The sequence below is a fragment of the Procambarus clarkii genome, chromosome 5 (assembly GCF_040958095.1).
Source record: "Procambarus clarkii isolate CNS0578487 chromosome 5, FALCON_Pclarkii_2.0, whole genome shotgun sequence".
Taxonomy (NCBI): Eukaryota; Metazoa; Arthropoda; class Malacostraca; order Decapoda; family Cambaridae; genus Procambarus; species Procambarus clarkii.
In genome coordinates, this window is record NC_091154.1 from 904,312 (window position 1) to 930,619 (window position 26,308).

Sequence of the window (26,308 nt, forward strand, 5' to 3'; positions counted from 1 at the left end):
TATTTGGGGGTGGTAAGGCTCGCATGACCTCACGCTGGTAATTCAATCAGGTAATGGTAGAGTGCCGCCAGCAGACCGACACACATGGAGGTTGAAAATGAGCACATGCCGGGGATCCTACCCATGTGTGGCGGCCAGCGGCTGCCAGCAATAATCAATGATGACAGGACAAACAATGTCTGATATATTAACATTTATAATTAATAATTATAACAATACAATGATTAGAATATTAACAAATAATAATTACAAATGAAATATAATAATAATAACATATAATAATGTTATTATTATATTTAACTAATAATAACAATAATAATTCATAATAAAATGTGTTATAATAATATAATAACTGATAATAATATTAATAATGATTGTAAACAAAAAGCCAATAAGGCGTAAGACGCATCAAGAACCATCGCGCCAGTTGGCCCGCCCGCCGGCCGCCGGGGGCGTTCAGATGCGGATGTGGAAGTTAGAGACGAACTCCGGACTCTTAAGGATGACGTGTGTGAACTCTGACTGTGAGAGCCGACCGTCGCAGTCCACGTCCGCCTCCTCCAGCACCTGCACACCGAATATAACCACTTTTGTTTATGAATTAAAATAATAGGAATTTTCTCAAATATAAATTAATATTGATATATATCAGCATATTGTGTATATTTAGGCATTGGTTAGGTTAGGTGTTTAGGTTCTGTTGGCGATTATTTGTATTTGTAGTATGTGGGTGAAGCATTTGCAGCTTCACCCACATTGTGGTTCGAACAAAAGTCGTCAGTGTTTCGGAAGTGTTCGAACGTCATCAGTTGAAGAGTCGTGTGTAAACCTTCCTTCATAAACAGCAGATTTGGCGGGTGCATGGAATGAACTATGGCCTTTGTTTATGAGGACGGGCTGGCACTTGACTTCCAAGACTGGTGGTTCAGGCTCCATCATGACTGAAGCTCTGGGTGAGGCTCCGAAGCACATTGCAGTATTCTTGGAAGCATCGTTGTCAAAAAGTGTTCTGTGTAAGAATGTGCTCATGTGTATACTATGTCAGTGTCGAGCGGCCCCCAGCGGTGCTATAAGCGGTCCCCAACGGTGCTATAAGCGGGCCACCCAGCGGTGCTATAAGCGGCCCCCAGCGGTGCTATAAGCGACCCCCAACGGTGCCCAGCGGTGCCAAGCGGCGCTATAAGCGGCCCTCCAGCAGTGCCAAGCGGACCCCCAGCGGTGTCAAGCAGCGCCCAGCGGTGCCAAGCAGCGCCCAGGGGTGCTATAAGCGGCCTCCCCCCCAGCGGTGCCAAGCAGCGCGCAGCGGTGCTATAAGCAGCCCCCTAGCGGTGCCAAGCGGCGCTATAAGCGGCGCTATAAGCGGCGCCCAGCGGTGCTATGAACGGCCCCCAGCGGTGCTATAAGCGGACCCCCAGCGGTGCTATGAACGGCCCCCAGCGGTGCTATAAGCGGCCCCCCAGCGGTGCTATGAACGGCCCCCAGCGGTGCTATAAGCGGCCCCCCAGCGGTGTCAAGCAGCGCCCAGCAGGTGCCAGCGGTGCCTTACCTTAGCGACAATAGTGGAGTACTCATCAGGTGTGAGGAGGTCGTGAGTAAGGTGCCGGACACACTGCTGAAGGTCCTCCTCCCCCAGGAAGCCGTCCCCGTCGAAGTCTGACAAAAGTTACGCCAATGTTTGTAAACAAACATTTTGGCGGGAAATGTGTTCTTTGGCGCCAAATTTTCTCAAGCAATATCCTGAATTTTAGAGATTTTAGGTGGATAGTGGATCGTATGGACAAAAAAATTTGATTTTTAGAAATCTAAAGGGCTTCTTAGTAAGACTTGAACAAAATATTTTTATATGCAAAATTTGGAACAGCAAAGATGTCTTTTTTATTACCGTGGAGGGTTTCAAAGTAGCAGCCTACATTAGTCTGAGAGAGAGTATCTATACAAAGTAGAAGCCTACATTAGTGTGAGAGATAGTATCCATACAAAGTAGAAGCCTACATTAGTGTGAGAGAGAGTATCTATACAAAGTAGAAGCCTACATTAGTGTGAGAGATAGTATCCATACAAAGTAGAAGCCTACATTAGTGTGAGAGAGAGTATCCATACAAAGTAGAAGCCTACATTAGTGTGAGAGAGAGTATCCATACAAAGTAGAAGCCTACATTAGTGTGAGAGAGAGTATCCATACAAAGTAGAAGCCTACATTAGTGAGAGAGAGAGTATCCATACAAAGTAGATGCCTACATTAGTGAGAGAGAGAGTATCCATACAAAGTAGAAGCCTACATTAGTGTGAGAGATAGTATCCATACAAAGTAGCAGCCTACATTAGTGTGAGAGATAGTATCTATACAAAGTAGCAGCCTACATTAGTGTGAGAGATAGTATCTATACAAAGTAGAAGCCTACATTAGTGTGAGATATAGTATCTATACAAAGGGATTGTAAGGCCTATATTAACGACTGAGGTTAAGAGGGTCCTACTCGATTCCATTAGTAAGATTTTCCAAGTGCATGAAGAACAGACCACGAATCACAGAACATTGTTCTCCTTGAACAAATCCACAAGGGCCTTGATGAGGATTCGAACCTCATGAGGGGCAGTAACACTCCAAGTTGCAATTATTAAACCATGTGGTGGTACAGTGGACTAGAGCGCGTCTGGGAACACCCAGTGTGTAGGTTCGAACCCTCATTGTTCATAGTTATTGTAATTTATCTGTGTTATTCGCCTATGTTTGTGAGAATACTGACCTGACATAACCTAATCACTCAAATACACACACACACACAAGATTCTTTGGACACCAATAAAACTTCTTTTACAGACTAACAATACAAGTACATGGGTCCCTCCATATATATAAAATAGGGAAAATAAAACAAAAATTGAACATGATGATAACCCGAAAAATGTAGAAACCGCAAAAATTCTTTCTAAGGACTTTTTATAACCAGGACGTGCACCTTCCCTGCACAAACAATGTGGTGGACCTTAGCGGAGACAGCGCCAGACGACCCTATGAGACCTGAGAGTGTTCCGAGCACTAAGACTAAGCTTACCGTAGACCTTGAAGGCGTAGGTGGCCTTAATGTCCCTAGGGGCAGCCTCGCTGAAGACTGAAAACATCTCCAGGAACTCATCGAAGGTCAGTGATGCTGACCTTTCTCCGCTGAAGACTTCACAGACCCGTCGACGGAATGGGTTCTCCTGGTGGTGGTTCATGGGGAAGGGGGTGGTTGTGGTGATGGTGGTAGTTACATATAACAACCCAGCACATTCCAAACATAATAAGCTAAGCAGAAAAGTATGCACTATAGACAAAATAATTCACGCCACAGGGATCATAAGTCTAATGCTGTTGACAACAACTTTTGTTTTTAATCATGTAACCCCCCTTACATAGTCTGTCTCACCTTGAGTTCTGTCAGGGCATCAAGAGCAGTGTAGGGGACGGTGAACCGAGCCGCACACTGCCTGTCAACCACCTCCGGCAACTTGCCCCCGCCAAGCTGACGGAATATTCTCTCAGCTCTGAAAACATAAGCTCACTTGTTTATTTTTGGCGGGAACTACAAGTGGAGATTTAGGCTGCCGGAGTGGGGATTTGCGGGGAAGGATTTCCCAGTGGGATTGGGGGAATAGGATTTACGGAAAGGTATAAATATGTGTACACAAAGACACAGACACACTATGTGGATATACTAGTGAATCGTGAATTATGTAAATGATATTTCAAAGGGAATAATATCCGCCATATTGAACTACCAACCTGAGAATATTTTTCCTGGTGAGGAAGGTACAGGCCTAAGGAAGTATTGTATGGATATATATACATATGTATTTTCTGTTATATTATATTTACAGATTTTTTATATTTCAGCTTCAGTATTTGCATGTATTACAGCATAAGATACAATATTATTATCTCTATATAGCAATAATTGCGTCTGTCTGTCTGTCTCTGTCTGTCTGTCTGTCTGTCTGTCTGTCTGTCTGTCTGTCTGTCTGTCTGTCTGTCTGTCTGTCTGTCTGTCTGTCTGTCTGTCTGTCTGTCTGTCTATCTGTCTCTCTCTCTCTCTCTCTCTCTCTCTCTCTCTCTCTCTCTCTCTCTCTCTCTCTCTCTCTCTCTCTCTCTCTCTCTCTCTCTCTCTCTCTCTCTCTCTCTCTCTCTCTCTCTCTCTCTCTCTCTCTCTCTCTCTCTCTCTCTCTCTCTCACCTGGTACTCCTCGAGCTGCTCCTCTGAGAATGCGTCAATCTTATTACCCATTATACCTTCTCTACAACACTAAACGTTTATAAAGATGTAGAGTCTTCAATTTAACGTTTATAAAAGATATCTTGTCCTCGTCGAGGCCACTAGAGAGAGATGGTCGCCCTCAGGTAAAATTCTCCAACAAAACACTTGAAACAAAAAAATCTTGTACGTCCTTCCCGGGTGAGGTATATACGTGTACTGATGAATTTCTCGTAAAACAGTTTTATATTATGGTGGACCACACCCTTTCTGAGCGGCCACACCCACCCCAGGCGGCCACGCCCTCTCTGAGCTACCCAGTGGGTGGGTGTGATTTTAAATTTGTAATTTTAAAATCTAGTTGAAAAACGTTATCAGGACTTTCGAAGGGGGGGACCTTTCTTTCTTTCGGGGGGACCTTCGACAAGCCGCTAGCTTTCGGTCCTTCCTGAGGTCACTAGAGTGTTAGTGGCCCTCAAGTAAATTCAGGTATACAGAATTTGCCGCGTAATGGCCTCTGATTTGAAATACAAATCGGAGATGTTTCTGAAGAGGGGGACAAAGAAACAGTTGCGCAGTGCGCCCCGCGCAGATGCGCGGGAAGCCCGGGGCCATATAAATTCCGAGGTAGAGAGGGGCTCCCTCTCTCTCCACCCGACCGTCGCAGTACTCGAAACTTTTCGCGGATTTCCCATTATGTCTTGGTCGGGCTCCGTTAAGTGTTGTGTCTATACACTTTATTTCCCCTTTGTGTTCTGACTGTTATACCTAGTTCTAATTACATTTCTTCTGCCATTAGGTTTCTGCAGAACGGGTTTGCCATGTAACTAGGCTTTGCTTACTACTACGGGGGTACATTTTAAGTTAATTTAGTCCTCAGACATGGACATGTTACATTTGTTAATTCCTACTTATATTATTTACATGTTCTGCAGAATTTAATTTACTAATAAAATTTAAGCCCCAATCGGCCTGTGTCTTTTTCCCCCTGGTCAGAAAACAATATTTATACAAGTTACGCCAACTAAAGTTTCATTTTCTATGACGAGTTTCTTGTGCTAGTTTTCTATGACAACTCCCTCTCATTGATTACTAAATTATCAGGATTTCCGAGTTAGGAGAGAGACGTTTGGGCAACGCTTTATTTCACATTATGTCCAAGTTGTGGATTTCATCTTGGGGAGGGAAAAAATGTAATCTATAAGGGGAGCAGAGCAGTGGGTGCCCGCCATACAGGGGACTTTCTTCTGACAGTAGCCATGTCTGCAACAGTGCTCCTCCGCCTTCGTGACCCAGTTCACACCAAATACAAGTGTATTTGCAACAGGATGGTAGCAGGCCAATCATGTTATGCATGCCAGACCAAGGGCTGACATGCATGACACAACGACGTTAATGACATCAGCAAGAGAAGTCTTGCTTCAGCTCAGTACCCAGCAGAGAACCTCGCATCATCGCATCGCAATTTATCCCTGGAAGAGGGTCAAACAGCTGGTGGGAACTACACATGTGTATCTACCCTCGCTGACACTGATATATACCTTAGTGGTCTCGGCCAACCACAGGGAAACGGCAAAATCAGTCAAGTACAGGGCGACTGGATGGTCAATACACCTTTGTTCCAATAGCCTCTGAGACACATAGCCCCTGGGGTAGGAGTGTCTTAAGTGTGACACCAACTGAGGACACAGCTGACATTTCCCTCTGGATCCCCCACACTGAGGCACTGAAACTGGGAACTGGCAGCTCTTGGGTCTCTGGGGGTTCCAACAAGCCTGGAACCCAACGAATTATTTAACAATAATTCGTTGATACCAGTTTTTTTTAAATATATACAAGAGTTTTTTGAGATATATACAAGAGTTGTTGCATTCTTGTACAGCCACTAGTACGCAAGGCGTTTCGGGCAGGTCCCTGGAATACGATCCCCGCCGCGAAGAATCGTTTTTTCATCCAAGTACACATTTTACTGTTGCATTAAACAGAGGCTACAGTTAAGGATTTGCGCCCAGTAAATCCTCCCCGGCCAGGATACGAACGACCAAGCGCTCGCGGAACACCAGGCGAGTGTCTTACCACTACACCACGGAGACTCATGTTCGTTAACACCAGGCTCGTTGGCACCAGGCTCGTTGACACTAGACTCGTTGACACCATAAGAGACCCAAGAGCTGCCAGCTTTCTGTTTGAGCGCCTCAGTGTGGCATTCCAGAGAGGAAACGCCTGCTGCGTCCTCGGTTCCTGTCCGGAAGCAGTGGAGTGCCAAGAGATCCACAACTTTTAACATTCCACTGTATTTATCAATATAAAACTTGTAACCTTAAAATACATAATAAAGCAAAACAAAACAAAAAGAGAAGAGGGGTGGTAGGACAAAAAACATGGAACTGCATTGAAGGGGAGCCAAAAATCTCCTCTAATGCGTTGTGTGTGCTTTTTCCGAGGCTATGGGTCCCTTTCTTCCATCCAGAGGTAGTAACCCTTAACGAATTGGTATTCAAAAATTAATCATTAATTATAAATATCAAGAAATTTCAAGAGTTAATTAATTAAGTAAAAAATGAAAAAAAATTGTTACCCATATCAATTTCAATTTTCTCTGATATATTTAGTTTAGCTTTTAAACAAAAGATGGCAGCATTTGCGACCAAAACATTGCGTGACGTCACTGTCCCGTCTTGGCTCTGGCATGACGTCACTCTCCGAGCTGAGTATTGACATGACGTCAGACAACAGCTGATACTGGGAGGAACTGGTTGGTGGCCGTCTGGTTGGTCTGGTTGGCGAGTTTCCGCATTTGGCGACACAGTTGGCGGCCAGTTGGCGCTCACTGGCGAGGTGATGGCTCACCGAGGAGGCGGCTACGCCCTTGACCCCAAGAAACCCGCCTTCTCCATGCTGGACGACGATGATATGACCTCAGGTGAGCAGTCCTCTTGGCCTTGGTGGCTTGGGGTCCTTGGTGGCTCTTGGTGGCTTGGGGTCCTTGGTGGCTCTTGGTGGTTTGGGGTCCTTGGTGGCTCTTGGTGGTTTGAGGTCCTTGGTGGCTTGGGGTTCTTGGTGGCTTGGGATCCTTGGTGGCTCTTGGTGGTTTGAGGTCCTTGGTGGCTTGGGGTCCTTGGTGGCTCTTGGTGGCTTGGGGTCCTTGGTGGCTCTTGGTGGTTTGAGGTCCTTGGTGGCTTGGGGTCCTTGGTGGCTCTTGGTGGTTTGAGGTCCTTGGTGGCTTGGGGTCCTTGGTGGCTTGGGGTCCTTGGTGGCTCTTGGTGGCTTGAGGTCCTTGGTGGCTTGGGGGTCCTTGGTGGCTCTTGGTGCCATGGGATCCTTGGTGGCTCTTGGTGCCATGGGGTCCTTGGTGGCTCTTGGTGCCATGGGGTCCTTGGTGCCATGGGGTCCTTGGTGGCTCTTGGTGCCTTGGGGTCCTTGGTGGCTCTTGGTGCCTTGGGGTTCTTGGTGGCTTGGGAGTTATTGGATGAGGGTTCCCAGTTTGGGTTTCCACTCTTGCTGGGGGGGGGTCCTTAGGTGTTCTTAAGATTTTCCCTGTTGAAGCCTCGAGGACTGGTGGCCCTTGGGAGTATAATTCTTGCACTTGCCGACAATTTATACCAGACACACAAACTGCATCAGATTTAGTGTTTTGCCGCGTACAAGTGGAACTGGTCATGAGCTACTGTATAAATTGGTTTGTGACTATTGGTATAATCTTGTAAGGCAGCAAGAAAATGCTTGTTAAAGTGAAGACTTGTCGCATGACATAATTGGGCAGTGGTGTTGCAGGGAGTTGTTGCCCAGTTTTAATTTTTAGTTTATCGTTGCCTAATGTTGAATTATATATATAAAAGTGGAAGGGGTTCAAGTGTATTCTTGTCTTTAGACTTTTAAATTTATAAGACGAGAAGAGGATTGGTCGGGTGTGGTCTCTAGTGCACGTGTAAGAGGAGAGTGTAGCATATGATTATGTTGTTTGGTTGATTAGATACAGAGTTTAGGCGTTTTGATATTTAGTAGTCTTGATTATAGCAGTCGGTTGTTGGTAGTGTCGTAGAAGTTAAGACGATGCCTGGAGCAGAGATGATTGAGGCCGGGGGTAGAGGAGCTCGGATACGGGGGTGAGAGTCATAGGGCGTGGCGCTCTGAATGTGCCATGCATTGAAGGTGTGTAATTACCTAAGTGTAATTACCTAAGTGTAGTTACAGGATGAGAGCTATGCTCGTGGTGTCCCGTCTTCCCAGCACTCTTTGTCATATAACGCTTTGAAACTACTGACGGTCTTGGCCTCCACCACCTTCCCCCTAACTTGTTCCAACCGTCTACCACTCTGTTTGCGAAAGTGAATTTTCTTATATTTCTTCGGCATCTGTGTTTAGCTAGTTTATATCAATGTCTTCTTGTTCTTAAAGTGTGTGGTAACTCTGAAGTGTCTGTACTGAAGTTAACTGAACCACAGTGGAAATTTTACTAATGATTACTCACTTCGCCATTGCTTCTCGATTGGTGGGTGTGTGTGGAAGTCCGAATAATGTTGGTTGTGGTACAAGAAATTATGAATGTTAATTTTTGGACTTGCCCGGTAAAAAATTTTTGCTCATATGGGTGTCTGGCTTATCCAGTGATGGGGGGTGGGAAGGGGGCTTCACATATAGTTTGGATAAGTGAGCTTAGTCAGTACAGTGGCACCTCAATTTACGGTTGCCCCGACTTACGATAATGTCGAGTTATGATATAAAATTGATCGGAAAATGCGACTCGACTTACGATAGTGTTATCAACTAATGATATTTGTTGATACAAGTTTGGGTCGACAGAGTGCATGGTTCCCGGTCGCGCGGGCCGACCTGCCTTGGTTTACTAGAGCCGCCCGCTTAGTGACGATCATGCTTATAAGAATTTTTTTTTTTTTTTTTTTTATCTTGCTTTTTGAACATGAATTATGTCATGCCATGGGTCCCAAGAAAGTCAGTGGTAAGGTTCAACATATGAAAACACGTGAGGATGCCCATAGAGGCAGTACAGAATATCCCTGCCTCAAAAATTAAGAAAGTGTGCAGCATGGGAGGAACTGTAAACTTTTGCTGAAATGTCTCGCCCAAATAAAGCTGTAGTAGGACGTTGCCTTAACCTTTTCACTGACACTGTGATGCATCACTACAGACAAATGTTAAAACGAAGGGAAAAACAAGTGCCGCTAGACAAATTTTTAGTGAGAAACTAGCGGTGAACCACAATCGGGTCCTAGTGGTATGCAGGCAAAATGTAGGAGTGTGTGTACCCCAGAGAAATCATCACTGCCTGATGTTATAGTGGAAGGGGACTCCCCTTCCAAACACTAACACCTCTCCTTCTCCCCCCCTCCTCACCATCTTCCATACGCCAACAGGATATATACAACAGGAGTCATCAGTAAAGGTAAGTAATAACTTGTACATACTTTTGTATTGAAGATTTGGGTGAATTAGGTATAAAAATGACTTTTGAAGTTAAATTTTTTGGAAGTCTGGAACGGATTAATTCATTTCCCTTTATTTCTTGTGAGAAGAATAGTTTCGATTTGCGATTAGTCTCTGGGAACGGATTACCATCATAAATTGAGGCCCCACTGTACCTGCGTCCTGGATGTTCGGTACTATGAGTGTCGGGCACACTCGTCAAGTATCCCAATGTTTAGTGGTTCACTTACCTGGAGAGGGTTCTGAGAGTTGTTCTACTCCCCAAGCCCGGCCTGAGGCCAGGCTTGACCCATTTCTTGGCACCCATTGAGCATTAAGGTAGGATATTAATATGCAAGGTAGCATGATGTGTTTGGCCTGTGTTTGTGACCTTTCTCGGTTAATTTGCAGGAACAATACATGTACTTTTTTTTTTTTTCCCCAGTCTGGACATAAGGTGTAACTATATTATGGCATTGGTCTCTGTAAACCTTTTATTAACCTTAATATACCTCTAGGTGTCAACCCTGATTGCTTGTTCATTTACATGAGAACAAAATCTAAATTTAACGAGTTCAAATTATCACTAAAGTAAAAGATTTTCATTAGGACTGTATGAAATCATGAGTATTTTTTAGGTTTAGACATTGGTGTCAATGCAATTTTCTTTTTCAGTTGTCTATTCTATTTATTTATTTACATAAAAGGTACATTGGGTTGTGAGAGCACAATAACATTGATGTTCTTACATTCTTACAAAGCCACTAATATGCTGAGTACAGTATTCTGGACAGACTGGTTATGTTTGGAGACTGGCTGTCTTACTCTATTATCCGTCTGATAAACAATTAAAGCCGTGAATTAACAGTTGAATTTTCTGATGCTGTCCTTCTATGTGGTTGACCTTTTGAAAGGGTAAGGGTCAGACAGTTATGAAACAGTTGAGAAAACTGGGTTGCTTTTCCTGTCATAAGTTCTTTGTCATATGTTTGTTCCTGTGTACATATGCAGGATGACAAAGTTCACACGAGGGGAGTAGAAGCCAGAATGTATGTGTTTTTTTTTTTGTTTTTTTTTTGTTTAAGAAACCATATTTAACTCAGCATTTGTTATACTCGTCTATATATACTGAACTCGTCTCTTGTGTGTGGGATGAGGTGGTGTACGGTCTCCGTGTGTGTGTGTGTGTGTGTGTGTACTCACCTAGTTGTGTTTGCGGGGGTTGAGCTCTGGCTCTTTGGTCCCGCCTCTCAACCGTGTGTGTGTGTGCGTGCGTGTGCAAGAATAAGGTCATGTATGTCCTCTACTTGAGATAAGGTAACGTTCATCCCCTGTGTAAAGAATGATAAGGTTGTGTATGTTCTCTAGTCATGTTGAAACCACAAATCAGTTAATCACCTTGAATGGGAAAATAAGTTGTGCAAATGTGCATACAGTACTGCACATGCTGCAGCATTATCTTATCTTACCAGCTTGATTCAGTGTTGCATCAGGATGTTGTTGGTACGTTGTATCACCGCTGGCTTCCTGTGTGGGTTGGGTTGGGGCTCTTCCGGAGACACTAAATATCACTGGATAACCCCTGCTGGTGCTTGCCCTTTGGCAAAGTTAAGTGTATTTCAATTGGCTATAAATACTTCCAGTAATGTTCATAGAAGCCACGTTATCAAGATGTGAGAATTTTGTTCATAGTTATTTATATATTAGTGTTACTGTTAGCTTGTAGTCATTAACAAAGTACTATACTGTACAGTATATAATTCGTTCTACTTTATTCAAAAATTGTCATGAAAAAATTCTAGGACCTGTAGTAACTATTGATGGAATGTACAAGTATGGACTGTTGCGCATAAATTAAACTATGCTTTTTACCCCTGTTGTAGAGGGCAAGAGAAAGGAAAAAAATAAAATGTAAGCCTTCCTAGGCCTAGTATAGTGAACATTCTTCCTAAATTAGCTCCAAGATGGCATACGTTAGGCCCTGGATTACTTATTTAGGCCTAAGACAGATTATAATAACTTTTCCATGTATTGGCATGCCCTTTGGAGTATTCCAGTAGTACAAAACATGAACCTATTGGGGGTAAAGTGGTATTCTTTTGTACATTCTACGATACTTACTATAAGTACTGTACAGTACAACCTGGATGCAAGAAGCTATATGGGATCAACTGCAATTTGTTGGGGTTGGAATTTGTTACCACCAGTGATGCATTTGTTTTGAAATGGAAAATACTAGTACATAGTTTCATCTGTTTTCTAATGTTGCGTCCATCTACAAAAACCATTCAAAACATGATTGGAACCATATTAACTGTTACCATTCATACCATAAGATTTTCCACTCTATGGGTTAATTTGAGCAAAATTTTAATTTCAGTTTATCGTATGATGAATGATTATAGAGAGATTTCACAACATTTAACATTTCTCACACCCCAGTCTCGAACCGCATTTTTCAAGGAAGTGCCCATATTTAAATGAATGGAAACCATGGCAACCCAAAATGAAAATGAACCATATGAATTGGTTTGAAATATGCTCAGTGGCTTTCCCAAGGCCCCCAACTCTTCTAATGTTGCATCCATTTATGAGTCATTACATACTTGATTGGAACCATATTAAGTGATACCATTCATGCCCTAATATTTCATGGCTCTATTATCTAATTTCACAGAATATAAAGTTTTAATTTTGATATCAAACGATAGACAGGTTTCCCACAGGTCTGAACTCTGGCAGTTTCCTAAGCACATTGAAATATTCCCCCGCTTTGTCAACCTCCAAACACATGCTTGGTGAAGCGGGTTAGTAAATGGCTGGAAAATGTGTTGGAACTAGTGATTTGTCAAAATGAGGTTGCACTGTACGATATTGTTTGGAGAATGGATTGAATTATTCGGCCTCATAATTGCTATGAATGTCAAATGTATTGGGCGTTAAATGTACTGTTGCCTTAGTTGCCTTACAGAGATCTAGTTTGCTTAGTATATTAAATATTGCAAAATACTGCTAGGATGTTCATTTGATGCAACTCCTTAACTCTTTTTACTTGTGGGACAGAGTTCATGAACAGCTCGAGTGCGACGTTCCTAGCAGCTGATAGACTGCCGCCAGGTCCGGAGCAGCAAGCAGCACAGGAAGCAGAGATGCGCCGGCAACAGCTTCTACATCAGATGAGGCAGGTCAGGAGTCATCTCGTATACTCGGTGGCATCCGACTTGTGATGGAACTCGAGCTTTTACGTGTGCCTTGTACCGCGTTGTTGGGGGTGCCGTGTTTGGTGTACATTGGCACAACAGTCGTGGTTGTCAGATTACCATTAAGACATAGTTAAGATGAACTAACCCACAGCAATTTTGTTAATGAACTCAGAAACTCGGGTACTAATAAGCTGCAAGAAGCCACAATATCATCCCCTAACACAACCATGAAGTATATAGTTAGGAATAGGCACAGGTTAGAAGTGTCCATTGTCATTCTGTCAAGTGTTGGCCAATAACTTAACTATATCAGTTTATAGAGTTTGGAGGGTTGGTTCCCCTCGGTCCATAATTTTAATTTACTGTAATATCTTCCATATAAACTGCTTCTTCCTAGACTTGTCTATACCTTGCCGTATTTTGCATGTTATTTACTCACTCCCAGCTTGCTGGCATGCTTACCATGTATGTCCACTTTGTTCTTGGTCTTCCTTTCCTCCTACCATCACATTCACTTGAATTAACTCTTCGCCAGTCTACTGCCATCTGTTCGCTCAAAATGTCTAAATCATCTCGGTGTGCGTTCTTCAATCTGGCATATTGTCTTCACTCCACATTTCGTCACTCTACTGTGTGTTCATGACGAAATACACAGTAGTACGATACTTGTACAGTATCATGCGTGATTCTCAGAATGTCGTAGAACTCGTTTTAATTATTTTAAAGTTATAAGTCATACTAGACCTACCCCATATCAACCCATCCTGGCTTTGCGGCCTGGGAGCCGGTGGCTGAGCGGACAGAATACTGTATGCGTGATCCTGTGGTCCCGGGTTCGATCCCAGGCGCCGGTGAGAGACAATGGGCAGAGTTTCTTTCACCCTGTTGTCCTGTTACCTAGCAGTAAATAGGTACCTGGGAGTCAGCTGTCACAGGCTGCTTGCTGGGGGTGGATGCCTGGTCGAGGACCGGGCCGCGGGGACACCAAGCCCCGAAATCATCTGAAGATAACCTGGAGAGGCCACTCCAGACCGACAACCAGAGAGCAACTCCATAGTCTCCCGAGACCAATGGATACCTACTACAGTACTACTACTCGTGCATACAGTGCCCCCCCACCTCCCCCCAAAAAAGTGCGTGCGTACTCGCCCAAAAAAACACAACCCCCCCCCCCCCCTTCATGCAGTTCTTTGACCACATCCATTCCTTTTTTTGGCACTGTCTTTCCCCGGACTGCAATATTCTGAACTTCGGTCGCATAAATGTCTCTAAATTGTGCAGTTCAGGTACTGGTATATTATTTAAATTGATTTTCTGAATCCATCACTTCACTACAGTATTTACATTTACAGTTGAAAATTTCTTGGCCAGATTGCTTCATTAAATGCTTGTAATGATTTTGTTGCAGGTTGAGAAGAGGACGTTAGACTCTGCCAAGAGAAGCAAGGGGCTCTTGTACGAGACCGAGAGAGTTGGCATTGAAACTGCAGAGGTGAGTATACACAAGTGGTGGTTACGCACGAGAGGTTTGGAGCAGTGGAAGGGTTAAGAGTACTTGTGGCACAGACACCGACCAGTTTCTTGTTCTACCTAAATCCTGAGCTTCGGTTGCATCCAGATTTGTTTTTCTTTCCGAAGGATTTCATTTTGTTGTGGGAAAAGTCCAGCATATTACTTTGGTAGGTTTCTGAATGGGTCAGAGGTTTAAATGTACTGTATATATATATATTGTAGGAATTGCAGGTTACAATACATGGAATTGTGTATTAAATTTTTATAAATTTAATAAAGTGCTATTTAGTATGATCTGCAGTGGGTATAGAAATAGGGTAATAAAACTTTTACTCAAACCCGAGCCCCAAGCAATTATATATATAACTTTTATTCAGGAATTGGTGAAGCAGCGGGAGCAGTTAAGTAACACAGAACAGCGTTTGGACACCATCAATGACAACTTGAAGGACACACAGAAAAATATTAATGGAATAAAGGTGAGATTTTTTTGGGTTTCCTGTTCCCTGGCACATAGGCTGGTCCCATGTAACTCTGTTGACTCCGTAGATGAATAGGGATCACGAGTATAATTACAGTAAATGAGGGTCCAGGCCAAACCAAAATGCTGATGCATTCATTTTCTACTCATACGGGAGGGGGGGGGGGCAAATATTCCAACCATCCGCCAGTTTTTGGAATATTTGCTTTGGCCACATTAGTTAATGTGCACAGTGCTGAGTATGCAATAATAATCCCCATCTTTACTGGCTCAAACTTGTTTAACACACAAGCACCTTTGACATGGATAGGGTAGTGTTGACGCTTTTATCTCGGCCGGGTGATACCTGCGGGTGTCGGGATAACTGAAGGTGAGATGGTGTGCCGTCCTGGAGGCCAGGTCAGGCTGGCCCCGAGGCAGCTTCAGGCTGCCTTGCTAACACTGCTTAACTTGTAAGGTCATAAATCATCATAATCTTATTTATAAAATACTCATAAAACATGTTACATTGGTTAATTGGTAGGAACAAAAATAAAGCCACTAATATGTAAAGCATTTTGGTTTTAGTTGAGTTTTGTATTAATGTGTACTGTCTCAAATCAATAACTTGATATTGTTGGCCCCCCCCCCATGCCTGACACTCCCTCAATTATTTCTTTTCAAAGGGGGGTTACCTGGTTGATACCTGGTTGATGGGGTTCTGGGAGTTCTTCTACTTCCCAAGCCCGGCCCGAGGCCAGACTTGACTTGTGAGAGTTTGGTCCACCAGGCTGTTGCTTGGAGCGGCCCGCAGGCCCACATACTCACCTCAGCCCGGTTTGGGTACAGGAGAAGACTTCTGATTCCTCTTATTAGGCTGAAAACTTTTCCCTTCTCGAAGCTCGTGGTAAACCTTATCCACAAGTTTACCCTGGAACACGACTCGCTAATCTGTCAGCACCCAGGTGCCCAGATAATCCTCCCTGGTAAGAATTTGTATCCAGTCCAAATTGCTCGCGAGGTGCGGGTCACCACTACACCAAAAGGAACTGCCTTAATAAGCATGGAGGAAATTTGCTGTTATTTATTACTCAAGGGAGTCTAGGCAATATGGGGACTGACGGATGGGCAGAGTTTCTGCCTGTCCGTCCCAAACTCTGCCCAGAGAAACAAATGGGCAGAGATTCTTTCACCCTGATGCCACTGTTCACCTATCAGTAAATAGGTACCTGGGAGTTAAGACAGCTGCAATGGGTTGCTTCCTGGGGGTGGGGGGGGGGGTGTATCAAAAAAGGCTTGGTCGAGGACCGGGCTGCGGGGACGCCAAGCCCCGAAATTATCTGAAGATACTCAAGATAGGCATTAGAAAACTTAATTTCTTTTATAAAATGGTGTGGATAGGCTGATTGTGGAAATAATGAAGAGGCAGGGTGTGGCTGGATAATGAGGGGTCCTGCCTCATTACCCAGCCACACCCTCACTACCTCCTGTTGCTGATCAATAAGCATTAATTACTCTGTAGTGTATCTTCCCTTGTGCAATCTTCAAGGTCCCAGGATACATGTGCAAACCCTGGGATACCTCTTTTGATTCTGTGATCAAAGTATACCAATAATTAAACAATTGTGTAGGGTCCCGGTAATACAGTCGAGTTCGTTGTCGATGCACAATCAAGAATTCTGAGTTCAAATCCCGGGCGAGACAAAAATGGTTGGGCACATTTCCTTTCACCTAACAGTGTGTAGGTACTCAGAAGGTAGTCAGCTTGGTGTGGGGGTTGCATCCTGGGCGGGGTCTGTAATTCAGCCTGGAAGGGTGGGGGGGGGGGTACTTGAATAAAAGCCAAATGTGTATGAATACTCTGGCTTCCTATCCCCATAACACAGTGAATTATTAATTGATTTTTTTCCAGTGTTGTAAAGTTATTGTGAATGATATGTATGGAATTTCTGAAATCCTCTATGGTAATCGTAAATTTGTTTTGTACCAGAGTGTTTTCAGCAGTTTGAAGACGTGGTGGACAACTCCCAAGCAGCCGGTGGGTAAGGACACAAAGGAGGACTCTGCAACATCTCCTGTTGAGTCTGGTGCACCAAGTGTGACGAGTAACCCACACCTGGGACCTGCGTACGAGAGAAGCCAGACGTTGGTCAGTGCTCAAATGGCCACTACTCATCCAGGTTTGGGTCTCTTCTTTCAGCTGACTGTTTATTTTTTGTATCTTTGTAGCTGTTGCTCATTTCTCTTTGTACCTTTGCACTACCTACCTTGTGGAGGTTCCAGTGATCAGCGGCCCCACCAGGCATCCCCCAAACTTTGATCAATTAATCCTTACTGTTGACAATATGGCCGACAGTCCACGGTTATCCACAGAGTAAAGTGTTTAGTGCAACAATGCACAGCTCGAGTGTGTTGCCATGTTGAGAGACGTTTTCTTCATAGGTAACCCACTTGTAACAGAGGCATCCAAATGAACAGTGCTGGATTATTGGTAGCGAGACATGACTCGGTAGTGCAACTATACTGTACTGGGCAGATGGAATGTGGCAAGCACTTGGCATTAAAAAAAAAAAAAAAAGCATTGGCCCTTGCAGTATCAGAATTGCACAGGACTGAAGGAATACTTAAGTGAAAAATTACCATTTTGATATTAAAGTAAATAAACAAATGTATGAAAAATTTATAACACTCCTCTGAATTGACATAATTAGCTAGCACACATGAGAAATAATCAATATATAAAATATATATACACACACACACACAAAGGTGACACTGAAATTCTTTACATAAAAACAGTTTAAAACCTGCGATCAAAGAAGCAGGAGGCAAGCCTACCCCCCCCCCCCCCCACTGTCCGTCCTGCGTGTTTCTTCCCCTGCCCCCCACTGTCCGTCCTGCGTGTTTCTTCCCCTGCCCCCCACCGTCCGTCCTGCGTGTTTCTTCCCCCTGCCCCCCACTGTCCGTCCTGTGTGTTTCTTCCCCCTGCCCCCCCACCATCCATCCTGTGTGTGTGTTCCCGTGCCCCCCCACCGTCCGTCCTGCGTGTTTCTTCCCCCTGCCCCCCACCTTCCGTCCTGCGTGTTTCTTCCCCCTGCCCCCCACCTTCCGTCCTGCGTGTTTCTTCCCCTGCCCCCCACCGTCCGTCCTGCGTGTTTCTTCCCCCTGCCCCCCACCTTCCGTCCTGCGTGTTTCTTCCCCTGCCCCCCACCGTCCGTCCTGCGTGTTTCTTCCCCCTGCCCCCCACCTTCCGTCCTGCGTGTTTCTTCCCCTGCCCCCCACCATCCGTCCTGCGTGTTTCTTCCCCCTGCCCCCCACCGTCCGTCCTGCGTGTTTCTTCCCCCTGCCCCCCACCATCCATCCTGCGTGTTTCTTCCCCCTGCCCCCCACCATCCATCCTGCGTGTTTCTTCCCCCTGCCCCCCACCTTCCGTCCTGCGTGTTTCTTCCCCCTGCCCCCCACCTTCCGTCCTGCGTGTTTCTTCCCCTGCCCCCCACCGTCCGTCCTGCGTGTTTCTTCCCCCTGCCCCCCACCTTCCGTCCTGCGTGTTTCTTCCCCTGCCCCCCACCATCCGTCCTGCGTGTTTCTTCCCCCTGCCCCCCACCGTCCGTCCTGCGTGTTTCTTCCCCCTGCCCCCCACCATCCATCCTGTGTGTGTGTTCCCGTGCCCCCCCACCGTCCGTCCTGCGTGTTTCTTCCCCCTGCCCCCCACCGTCCGTCCTGCGTGTTTCTTCCCCCTGCCCCCCACCGTCCGTCCTGCGTGTTTCTTCCCCCTGCCCCCCACCGTCCGTCCTGCGTGTCTCTTCCCCCTGCCCCCCACCGTCCGTCCTGCGTGTTTCTTCCCCTGCCCCCCACCTTCCATCCTGCGTGTTTCTTCCCCCTGCCCCCCACCATCCGTCCTGCGTGTTTCTTCCCCCTGCCCCCCACCGTCCGTCCTGCGTGTTTCTTCCCCCTGCCCCCCACCATCCATCCTGTGTGTGTGTGTTCCCCTGCCCCCCCACCGTCCGTCCTGCGTGTTTCTTCCCCCTGCCCCCCCACCGTCCGTCCTGCGTGTTTCTTCCCCTGCCCCCCACCGTCCGTCCTGCGCGTCTCTTCCCCCTGCCCCCCACCGTCCGTCCTGCGTGTTTCCTCCCCCTGCCCCCCACCGTCCGTCCTGCGTGTTTCTTCCCCCCTGCCCCCCACCATCCGTCCTGCGTGTTTCTTCCCCCTGCCCCCCACCGTCCGTCCTGCGTGTTTCTTCCCCCTGCCCCCCACTGTCCGTCCTGCGTGTTTCTTCCCCCTGCCCCCCACCGTCCGTCCTGCGTGTTTCTTCCCCTGCCCCCCACCGTCCGTCCTGCGTTTTTCTTCCCCTGCCCCCCACCGTCCGTCCTGCGCGTCTCTTCCCCTGCCCCCCACCGTCCGTCCTGCGCGTCTCTTTCCCTGCCCCCCACCGTCCGTCCTGCGCGTCTCTTCCCCCTGCCCCCCACCGTCCGTCCTGCGTGTTTCTTCCCCCTGCCCCCCACTGTCCGTCAGCCGCGTCTCTTCCCCTGCCCCCCACCGTCCGTCCTGCGCGTCTCTTCCCCTGCCCCCCACCGTCCGTCCTGCGCGTCTCTTCCCCTGCCCCCCACCGTCCGTCCTGCGCGCGTCTTTCCCTGCCCCCCACCATCCGTCCTGCGCGTCTTTCCCTGCCCCCCACCGTCCGTCCTGCGCGTCTTTTTCCCTGCCCCCCACTGTCCGTCCTGCGCGTCTCTTTCCCTGCCCCCCACCGTCCTGTGTGTTCTTGGAGAGTTTGATTTAGGTTGATGAAGGGATTTTCTAGGATTTAAACGAAAGTTGGTGTTTGGCAGGTCTGCGTCTCAAAGGCCTAGAGGAAGATGACGATGAAGATCCAGACTTCAGCAACTTCCGGGAAAATGCAAAGAAGGTCAATGCTCAGCTTGATTCCGATTTAGGTAAGAAAACTTGTTTGATGTTCTGAATGAATGATTTGCAGTCTTAGTATAAGACTTTCATAGTATTAAGTAACTGTTGTGAAGCAAATTAGGGTAAAGCATCAGGCATTCCTTCTTAAACTGAAGCTCAGTGTAAGTGGCTGTAACATGACTTAAAAAATTAAGGAACATTGGAAGCTTTCGAAAGAGAATGGGACAAATTTCTGCTGGGGGTTATTGGATCAGCCTGGCTGTGGTGGCTCTGTGGGCCTTCGTCCTATGAAGACAGCCGGCCTCGGACTAGGCAATCGTAGGAAAGGCTGACTTCAAGCCTGGTTGAGACTAGAACATCTCTTGAAGTAACAGGTGAAAATTACAGAAAAGAACTTGATGGGTTGACGGGTAATTATGATAAATCGTTAGTTTGGAATGCCGTCAGTAAGTCACGGTAACTTGGCTAAAAATTACACCTAACCCACACGTCTGAAAATAATGGAAGTGAGGACGGTTCAGTCCATCACACGACTTGATAATAGTCCAGGATGGACCAAAATGCCATTGCTTTATTTTCAAACATGTGAGTTGGGTGTCGAATTTTGAGTAAATATAAAGAAAATGTATAATAAATTGATTAATGTAGTCTTGTTGTATTGTAGCACGCATTTCTTACTGTTAAGTTATTGACGTACCTGAAGACTAAACTGCACATCAGAATGTAGAAATGTTCCAGACTGTCCTGGATCATTATGAAGTCACTTGAGAATGGTCACATGACTTGATGGTTCAGGATGGACTGAAACATCGTTTCTTCATTTCCTGATGTTAGGTTTGCTTATATCTTCAGCCACTTTATTGTGGCTCGTCGTCTGCATATTGACATAGGTTTTTCACGTGGTACTTTCTGGGTTGATGCCTGGCAACCTCACCTCATCTTGTCTGACAAACCAAAATGTTCATATTTTCTCCTTTAATATTTAGAATGTGTTGGCCATTATTTTTCCAAGATGAGCCAAAGTATTGAGGGTCTCCAAGGTTAGGGCTGCAGAATTTGTACGTACAAACGTGTGATACAGTACTGTACGTCCATCCTCTGTATGGCCGAACTTGTCCGCAATACAAATAGGTCAAGATTTGCCACAGTCACACAACTGTACGTAAAATGTTATGCCAGTGCTATGATCGCATCTGCTATGAGCAGGCATCCATCAGTCTCGGGAGACTATGAAGTTGCGCTCTGGTTGCCTGTCTGGAGTGGTCGCTGCTAGCATTGACGATTGTTGTGTGGATTACCCATTGGTTATATCTTGGAGCACTGTATGTGTTCTTTGCGTTACATTGAATTTGTTGCCAGTATTTGAGAGTAACTTGCACATTTGTTACACACCAGCTGTTAAGAGAACAACAACATTGCAGCTGGGAAAGGGTCAAGTAAAAAAATTAAGCAACATGAGAAATGAGAAACCCCAACATGGGGGACAATAATGAAGAGTAAGGTGTGAGATATCTATCATGTGAAGGGTACAACAATGATGATACATGTAATCATTATAGCAAAGAAACATTACCATATTATTTGATAAATTTTGTGAACTAGATTGAAGATTATAATAATACCAAATCCTGATTAAACTTGTATTATATACTCCTGGTCAGCCACATGCTCAGCCAGAAGGCTTGTAATTTTAAGGATTTAAAGATTTAAAGCCGATGAGGTAATATTTACGTAGAGAACAAGTTGCAATAATATTGCTGAAAGAAATAACTCGACCCATACGTGTGAAAAGGAAGTGTAATCGACGACATTTTGGTCTATCTTGGACCCTTATCCAGTAGGGACGTGTTGAGAAGCTTCACTATTATCACCTATCTTCTCCAGTAGTAATTATTCTGCTTATTTAATAAGCTTCAGTTCCAGTATGTAGAACAAATTCAGCACTCGTGGTGTTCATTAATTTAAGATGAATCGATCAACTTTCCGTTGCCTGTTAATACAGTACTCCTATGTGTGTATGGCAATGGGAAATACAATGAAAGGTGGGCCAGTGCCTTGTAAATAGTTGTCAAATGAATTGCATTGATAGGTTGACAAACCCCTTGCCTGCATTTTTCTTGCTGCTGTAGAATGATTTCCTGATTGTCAGATAGTGACCGAGCCTAACATGTGGGTTTTGCAAAACTATAAGCCTGTTGCCTTTTGTTTCAGACGAGATGAGTATGGGATTGTCGCGCCTCAAGGGCTTGGCAGAGGGTCTTGGGGCGGAAATTGTGGATCAGAACAGCATGCTTGATCGCATACATGGGAAGGTTGAGAAGGCAGACACAACCATTGGCTCCCAGAATGTACAAATCAAGAAGATACTGAAACGATGAGACCAAATAACTGTAATGTGCATTAAAATGTGTATTTGATGGAGTAAAACTGTATTAGTTTTTTTTTTATAACGCTGTACCAAAATTGGAATGCTTATCGCAGATCTTTGTGGACTGAAGTAGGATACTTTGCCCATTGCAATTGATGCAACATTCCTCGAAGTTATAATACTCAATAAGCATTGTATGAACTATATATGCTAATGTAAGCGCATGTAGTTTATACTTTGTTTAAAGCGTTATATGGGAAGACTATTCAGCCATTATACTCTCAAACAGCTGTTTATCCAGGCCAGTGTATAGTTGGTAATAGTGGCTTGTAGGAATCTTGGTGCATATCTAGTCTGTCGGCCTAATGAGTTTAAAAAGTCGTTTGGCATGATGGAATAAAACACCGATACCACATTAATCAGTGCCGATCCAGTTGCTGTGTACGGTGATGTCATTCATAAATGATTGGTAGTGAACGTCCATATGATGTCGCAGGACCTGCTCAGGCAGTGTGATGGGGCACATTCTTGCTGCGTTCCTTTCCCCGCTTTGAGGCTTAATGCCTGCTTTTTATAATTCTTACTTTATCATCACTGTAAATATTAATTAGCTACTTTGGTGCGCATAACACTAATTGAATCGTAATCCTTCCAGTGCATCCAATTGCCTGTTTGGCCAGGTTCTGTTTGAGCAAGTTTACAGTGTAATAGTCTACCATGTGAACATACACAGTATACATGCATTGATAATGCATCATTGTCACAGCACCATGTAGGTTGTACACTACGATGAATGGGCACTCATCAGCGACTAAGGTCTCCAGTGCAGGCCTTGATTAAAAGGTAGATGGGCATGAAAGTGCAATTTTCCTTCACAATTCAAGAAATGCATGAATTTTTACAGTGAATAAGTTGGTAATCATGAGTTCTGATGAGTAATGCATGAAGGTTGTATATAGTAGAGCATGGTACTGTGATGTGCTTGTGATATTGGCTGTGAGACTGTTGCTTGTTGAGTGTCGGGAAGCCCTGCCCCCACCCCTCTTCCTGCACTTCAGGTATCAATTACACATGTATACTTCACTTGTGTGTGTACTCTCACACACACAGTTACCATACAGTGTGTGTGTGTGTGGGGGGGGAGATGGGTGCATGTCCACAAATGTTCAAGACCCCCATTTGTACATGCACAATGTGCTTGCATGCACATACTCAGTGTACACATGTTTAAATCAATTTACATACATGTACATGTAAAAACATGTTCAGATGCCTATGCTCAGGTATGTGTGCGCCCATGTACACATGTCGATGCTCAGGTGTGCACGCATGTGTACAGATGCCTATGCTTGGGTGTGCACGCGTGTGTACAGATGCCTATGCTCGGGTGTGCACGCACGTGTACAGACACTTATGCTCGGGTGTGCCCGCACGTGTACAGATGCCTATGCTCGGGTGTGTACACACGTGTACAGACGCCTATGCTCGGGTGTGCACGCACGTGTACAGACGCCTATGCTCGGGTGTGCCCGCACGTGTACAGACGCCTATGCTCGGGTGTGCACGCACGTGTACAGATGCTCGGGTGTGTGCACATGTACAACCTGTGCACCCACACCTTCTTTAGCAGATACATACTAAGTTCATATTTCCTAGTATTGACTCAAATCTGCATCACTGTACCAAGAGTATTGTTAATTGTAACCTCCCGTTATTATTCAAGTCCTAGTAAGTCGTGATTACAGGCAAGAGGAAAGTGTCTTCCTGTACCAGGATTTAACCGTACAGTTATCCAACCATTTACAAGACTCGTACAGCTTTCTTAATTATAGGGGCTTTTTTTTTTATTAAATTGTTTACGAGCCTCGACACTTCACAACCCAAGGTTGTTGTGTAGTGCTTTGGAGCTGATAAAGTATTTAATAAATGTGAAGCATGAGGAAAGATGTACAGGTGTTGCAAATGGTTGTGTGTATTTGAGGAACCCGGGCCGTGCGGATCCGGGTTATTGAAACCTGGGCCGTGCAGGTCCCTGGTATTCTCACAATTTTTCAATTTTAGTTCAGAACTGTGTTGTTGTACTTTTAATAAATGATGCAGTGTTGCACGTGTACTTCTGGCTAATGTGGATTCTTTATTTTTGGTTGAAGAATTAGGTCTATATTTTAATGATTATAGAAAGAAATTAATGGTAATTGGATAAGAAATTATATATTTGTATGGGTTACCATGTCTCTATAAGAATTGTGAATAGTTTACCTTACATTCTTATCCCCCGGTGGAAGATATATAAGAATAAAATGTTGAATACGTTTAGTACTTCCTTCTCCTGTCTAGAAGGGATCCTTAGTGTAGTTAATTCTGGTACCCTTCTTGTGCGAGTCTTGACACAATCTTGCGGTTGCAATTGGGAAGAGGTAATCATAAGGCAATTTGTGTAGCCTTAGGTTTGGTGCCTTTCTTTTGATAATTACTTACTTGTGTAGCCTTAACCTACTGCCAATATAACGTGATGTACTCTATATCGATGACGAACCACTGGGTCTGAGAGGGGGCACGAACCTACGACCTTGGTATTGCCAGTTGTATACCACTGGACCATCAGTCATACAACTGGATTTCTACGGAAATCACGGGAAGTCTGGAGGCCTCTAAAGACAGTTCAAACTTTTACGTATGACCCACAAGTACTGGGGGTGGAAGGGCAGAGTGGTCCTACACCTTATGCCTTAACTTCAGAAATTGCCAATATAACTTCAGAATTTATTCTGGGTGTTTGGGGTGTCATACGTAAAAACTTGGACTGGCTTCAGTACAGGCGTCCAGATTAACTTTTGATTTCGGTAGAATTCCAGTTGTACAATGCTACAAATCGGTGGTGGTCCAGTGGTAGAGTACGCGACTGGCAATGCCGAGGTTGTAGGATTGCGCTACCTCACAGCCCTAGTGGATGTTTTTCCCTATCTCCTTTGTTGTACCCTTTTTTGGGCTTGTGTGCTTCAATCACGTCGCCCCTAACGTTTCGCCTTTCTAGAGAATGTAAATTTAGCCTTTTCTAATCTTGTATGAAAGGTTTCCTAATAACAGGAATAACTTCCTTTGCTGAACAGAGTTAATTTGTACATTCTATAGTATGGCAACCAAACTTGAACTGTATAATCAAAATAGGGCCTAAAAAAAAAAAAGATAATAGCTGTAGAATTGAGTTTTATTGCATGAGGTTCTGGAAACAACCCACTCAGTGGGTAGTCCCCTGATGTGGTGCAGCCCAAACTTATAAACAAAAGCCAAAGCCCATTCCATGCACCCACCAGACCTCCTGTTTATGAATGCAACGCTTTACACACTACTCACAACTGATGATGTCCAAACACTTGCGGGACAAGTGGTGTGTGTGTATATACGTATGTGTACATACGTATGTGTACATACGTATGTGTACATACGTATGTGTACATACGTATGTGTACATACAGTATGTGTACATACGTATGTGTACATACAGTATGTGTGTGTGTAAAGTATATATGGAAGCTGATCAGAATTACATTTCACCTTTGTAAATGCACATTAATTACACTATGTAAAAGACATATCGAACACTTTATGTAGGGCATACGTAAATCTGTGTATCTATGTATTTACGTATGTTGGTTAGCTTAGCATTTTAAAAGCACCGAATCACCTTCTGTGGTTGATTGATTAATAAACCCCTGAACTGTATGTTTAACACATCTCTAACCCTGTCCATGGAGGACAGAAGAAAATGTATATATGCTGCTTAGCATTGTAAATGTGTGGCCACGTCTGTGGTAGAAAATAATAATAATAAAAAACAAAAAAAAACTTTGTAGTATGAACCACACTCGCATACTAAAAATACAAATTATTGCCAGTGTCTAACTATGTTAATAAATATATATATACAGTATATAATATTAATTTATATTGGAGAAAATTACTATTGCGTGAACAGCATGTTAAAATTATGAATGCATCTTTGAGGTAAATTGCTGGATGGAATGGACTTGGACTAAGGATAGGTTGTGTGGTGAGGATGGCTCTTGTATGCTGCCTGCGGATAGGTGGAGGCATCGCCTGCCTCCTATGATGGTGCACTAGTAAAATGCACCATGTGTTTGTGCATTCCCCATCGTTCCTTCATCTGGTTGTTGAGCCTACCTAGGAGCTGATTCCCCATCCTACCT

The 26,308-nt window shown here is 44.7% G+C and overlaps 2 protein-coding genes across 2 annotated transcripts; one reads left to right on the forward strand and one right to left on the reverse strand.

Annotated features, from left to right (window-relative positions):
- Positions 1-180: 180 nt before the first annotated feature.
- Positions 181-5,280, reverse strand: Cib2 (Calcium and integrin binding family member 2). The gene is made up of 6 exons (XM_045747989.2): positions 4,214-5,280; positions 3,767-3,801; positions 3,411-3,528; positions 3,057-3,204; positions 1,547-1,653; positions 181-567 (listed from the first exon to the last, which is right to left on the reverse strand). Exons 1-6 carry the CDS (start codon positions 4,262-4,264, stop codon positions 457-459), a joined length of 570 nt encoding a protein of 189 aa, XP_045603945.1. The 5' UTR covers positions 4,265-5,280; the 3' UTR covers positions 181-456.
- Positions 5,281-6,946: 1,666 nt separating this feature from the next.
- Positions 6,947-24,412, forward strand: Snap29 (Synaptosomal-associated protein 29kDa). The gene is made up of 7 exons (XM_045752599.2): positions 6,947-7,154; positions 12,719-12,840; positions 14,267-14,350; positions 14,748-14,849; positions 16,821-17,010; positions 19,657-19,761; positions 21,944-24,412. The coding sequence occupies exons 1-7, from the start codon at positions 7,073-7,075 to the stop codon at positions 22,108-22,110; spliced, it is 852 nt and encodes a 283-aa protein (XP_045608555.1). The 5' UTR covers positions 6,947-7,072; the 3' UTR covers positions 22,111-24,412.
- Positions 24,413-26,308: the final 1,896 nt, after the last annotated feature.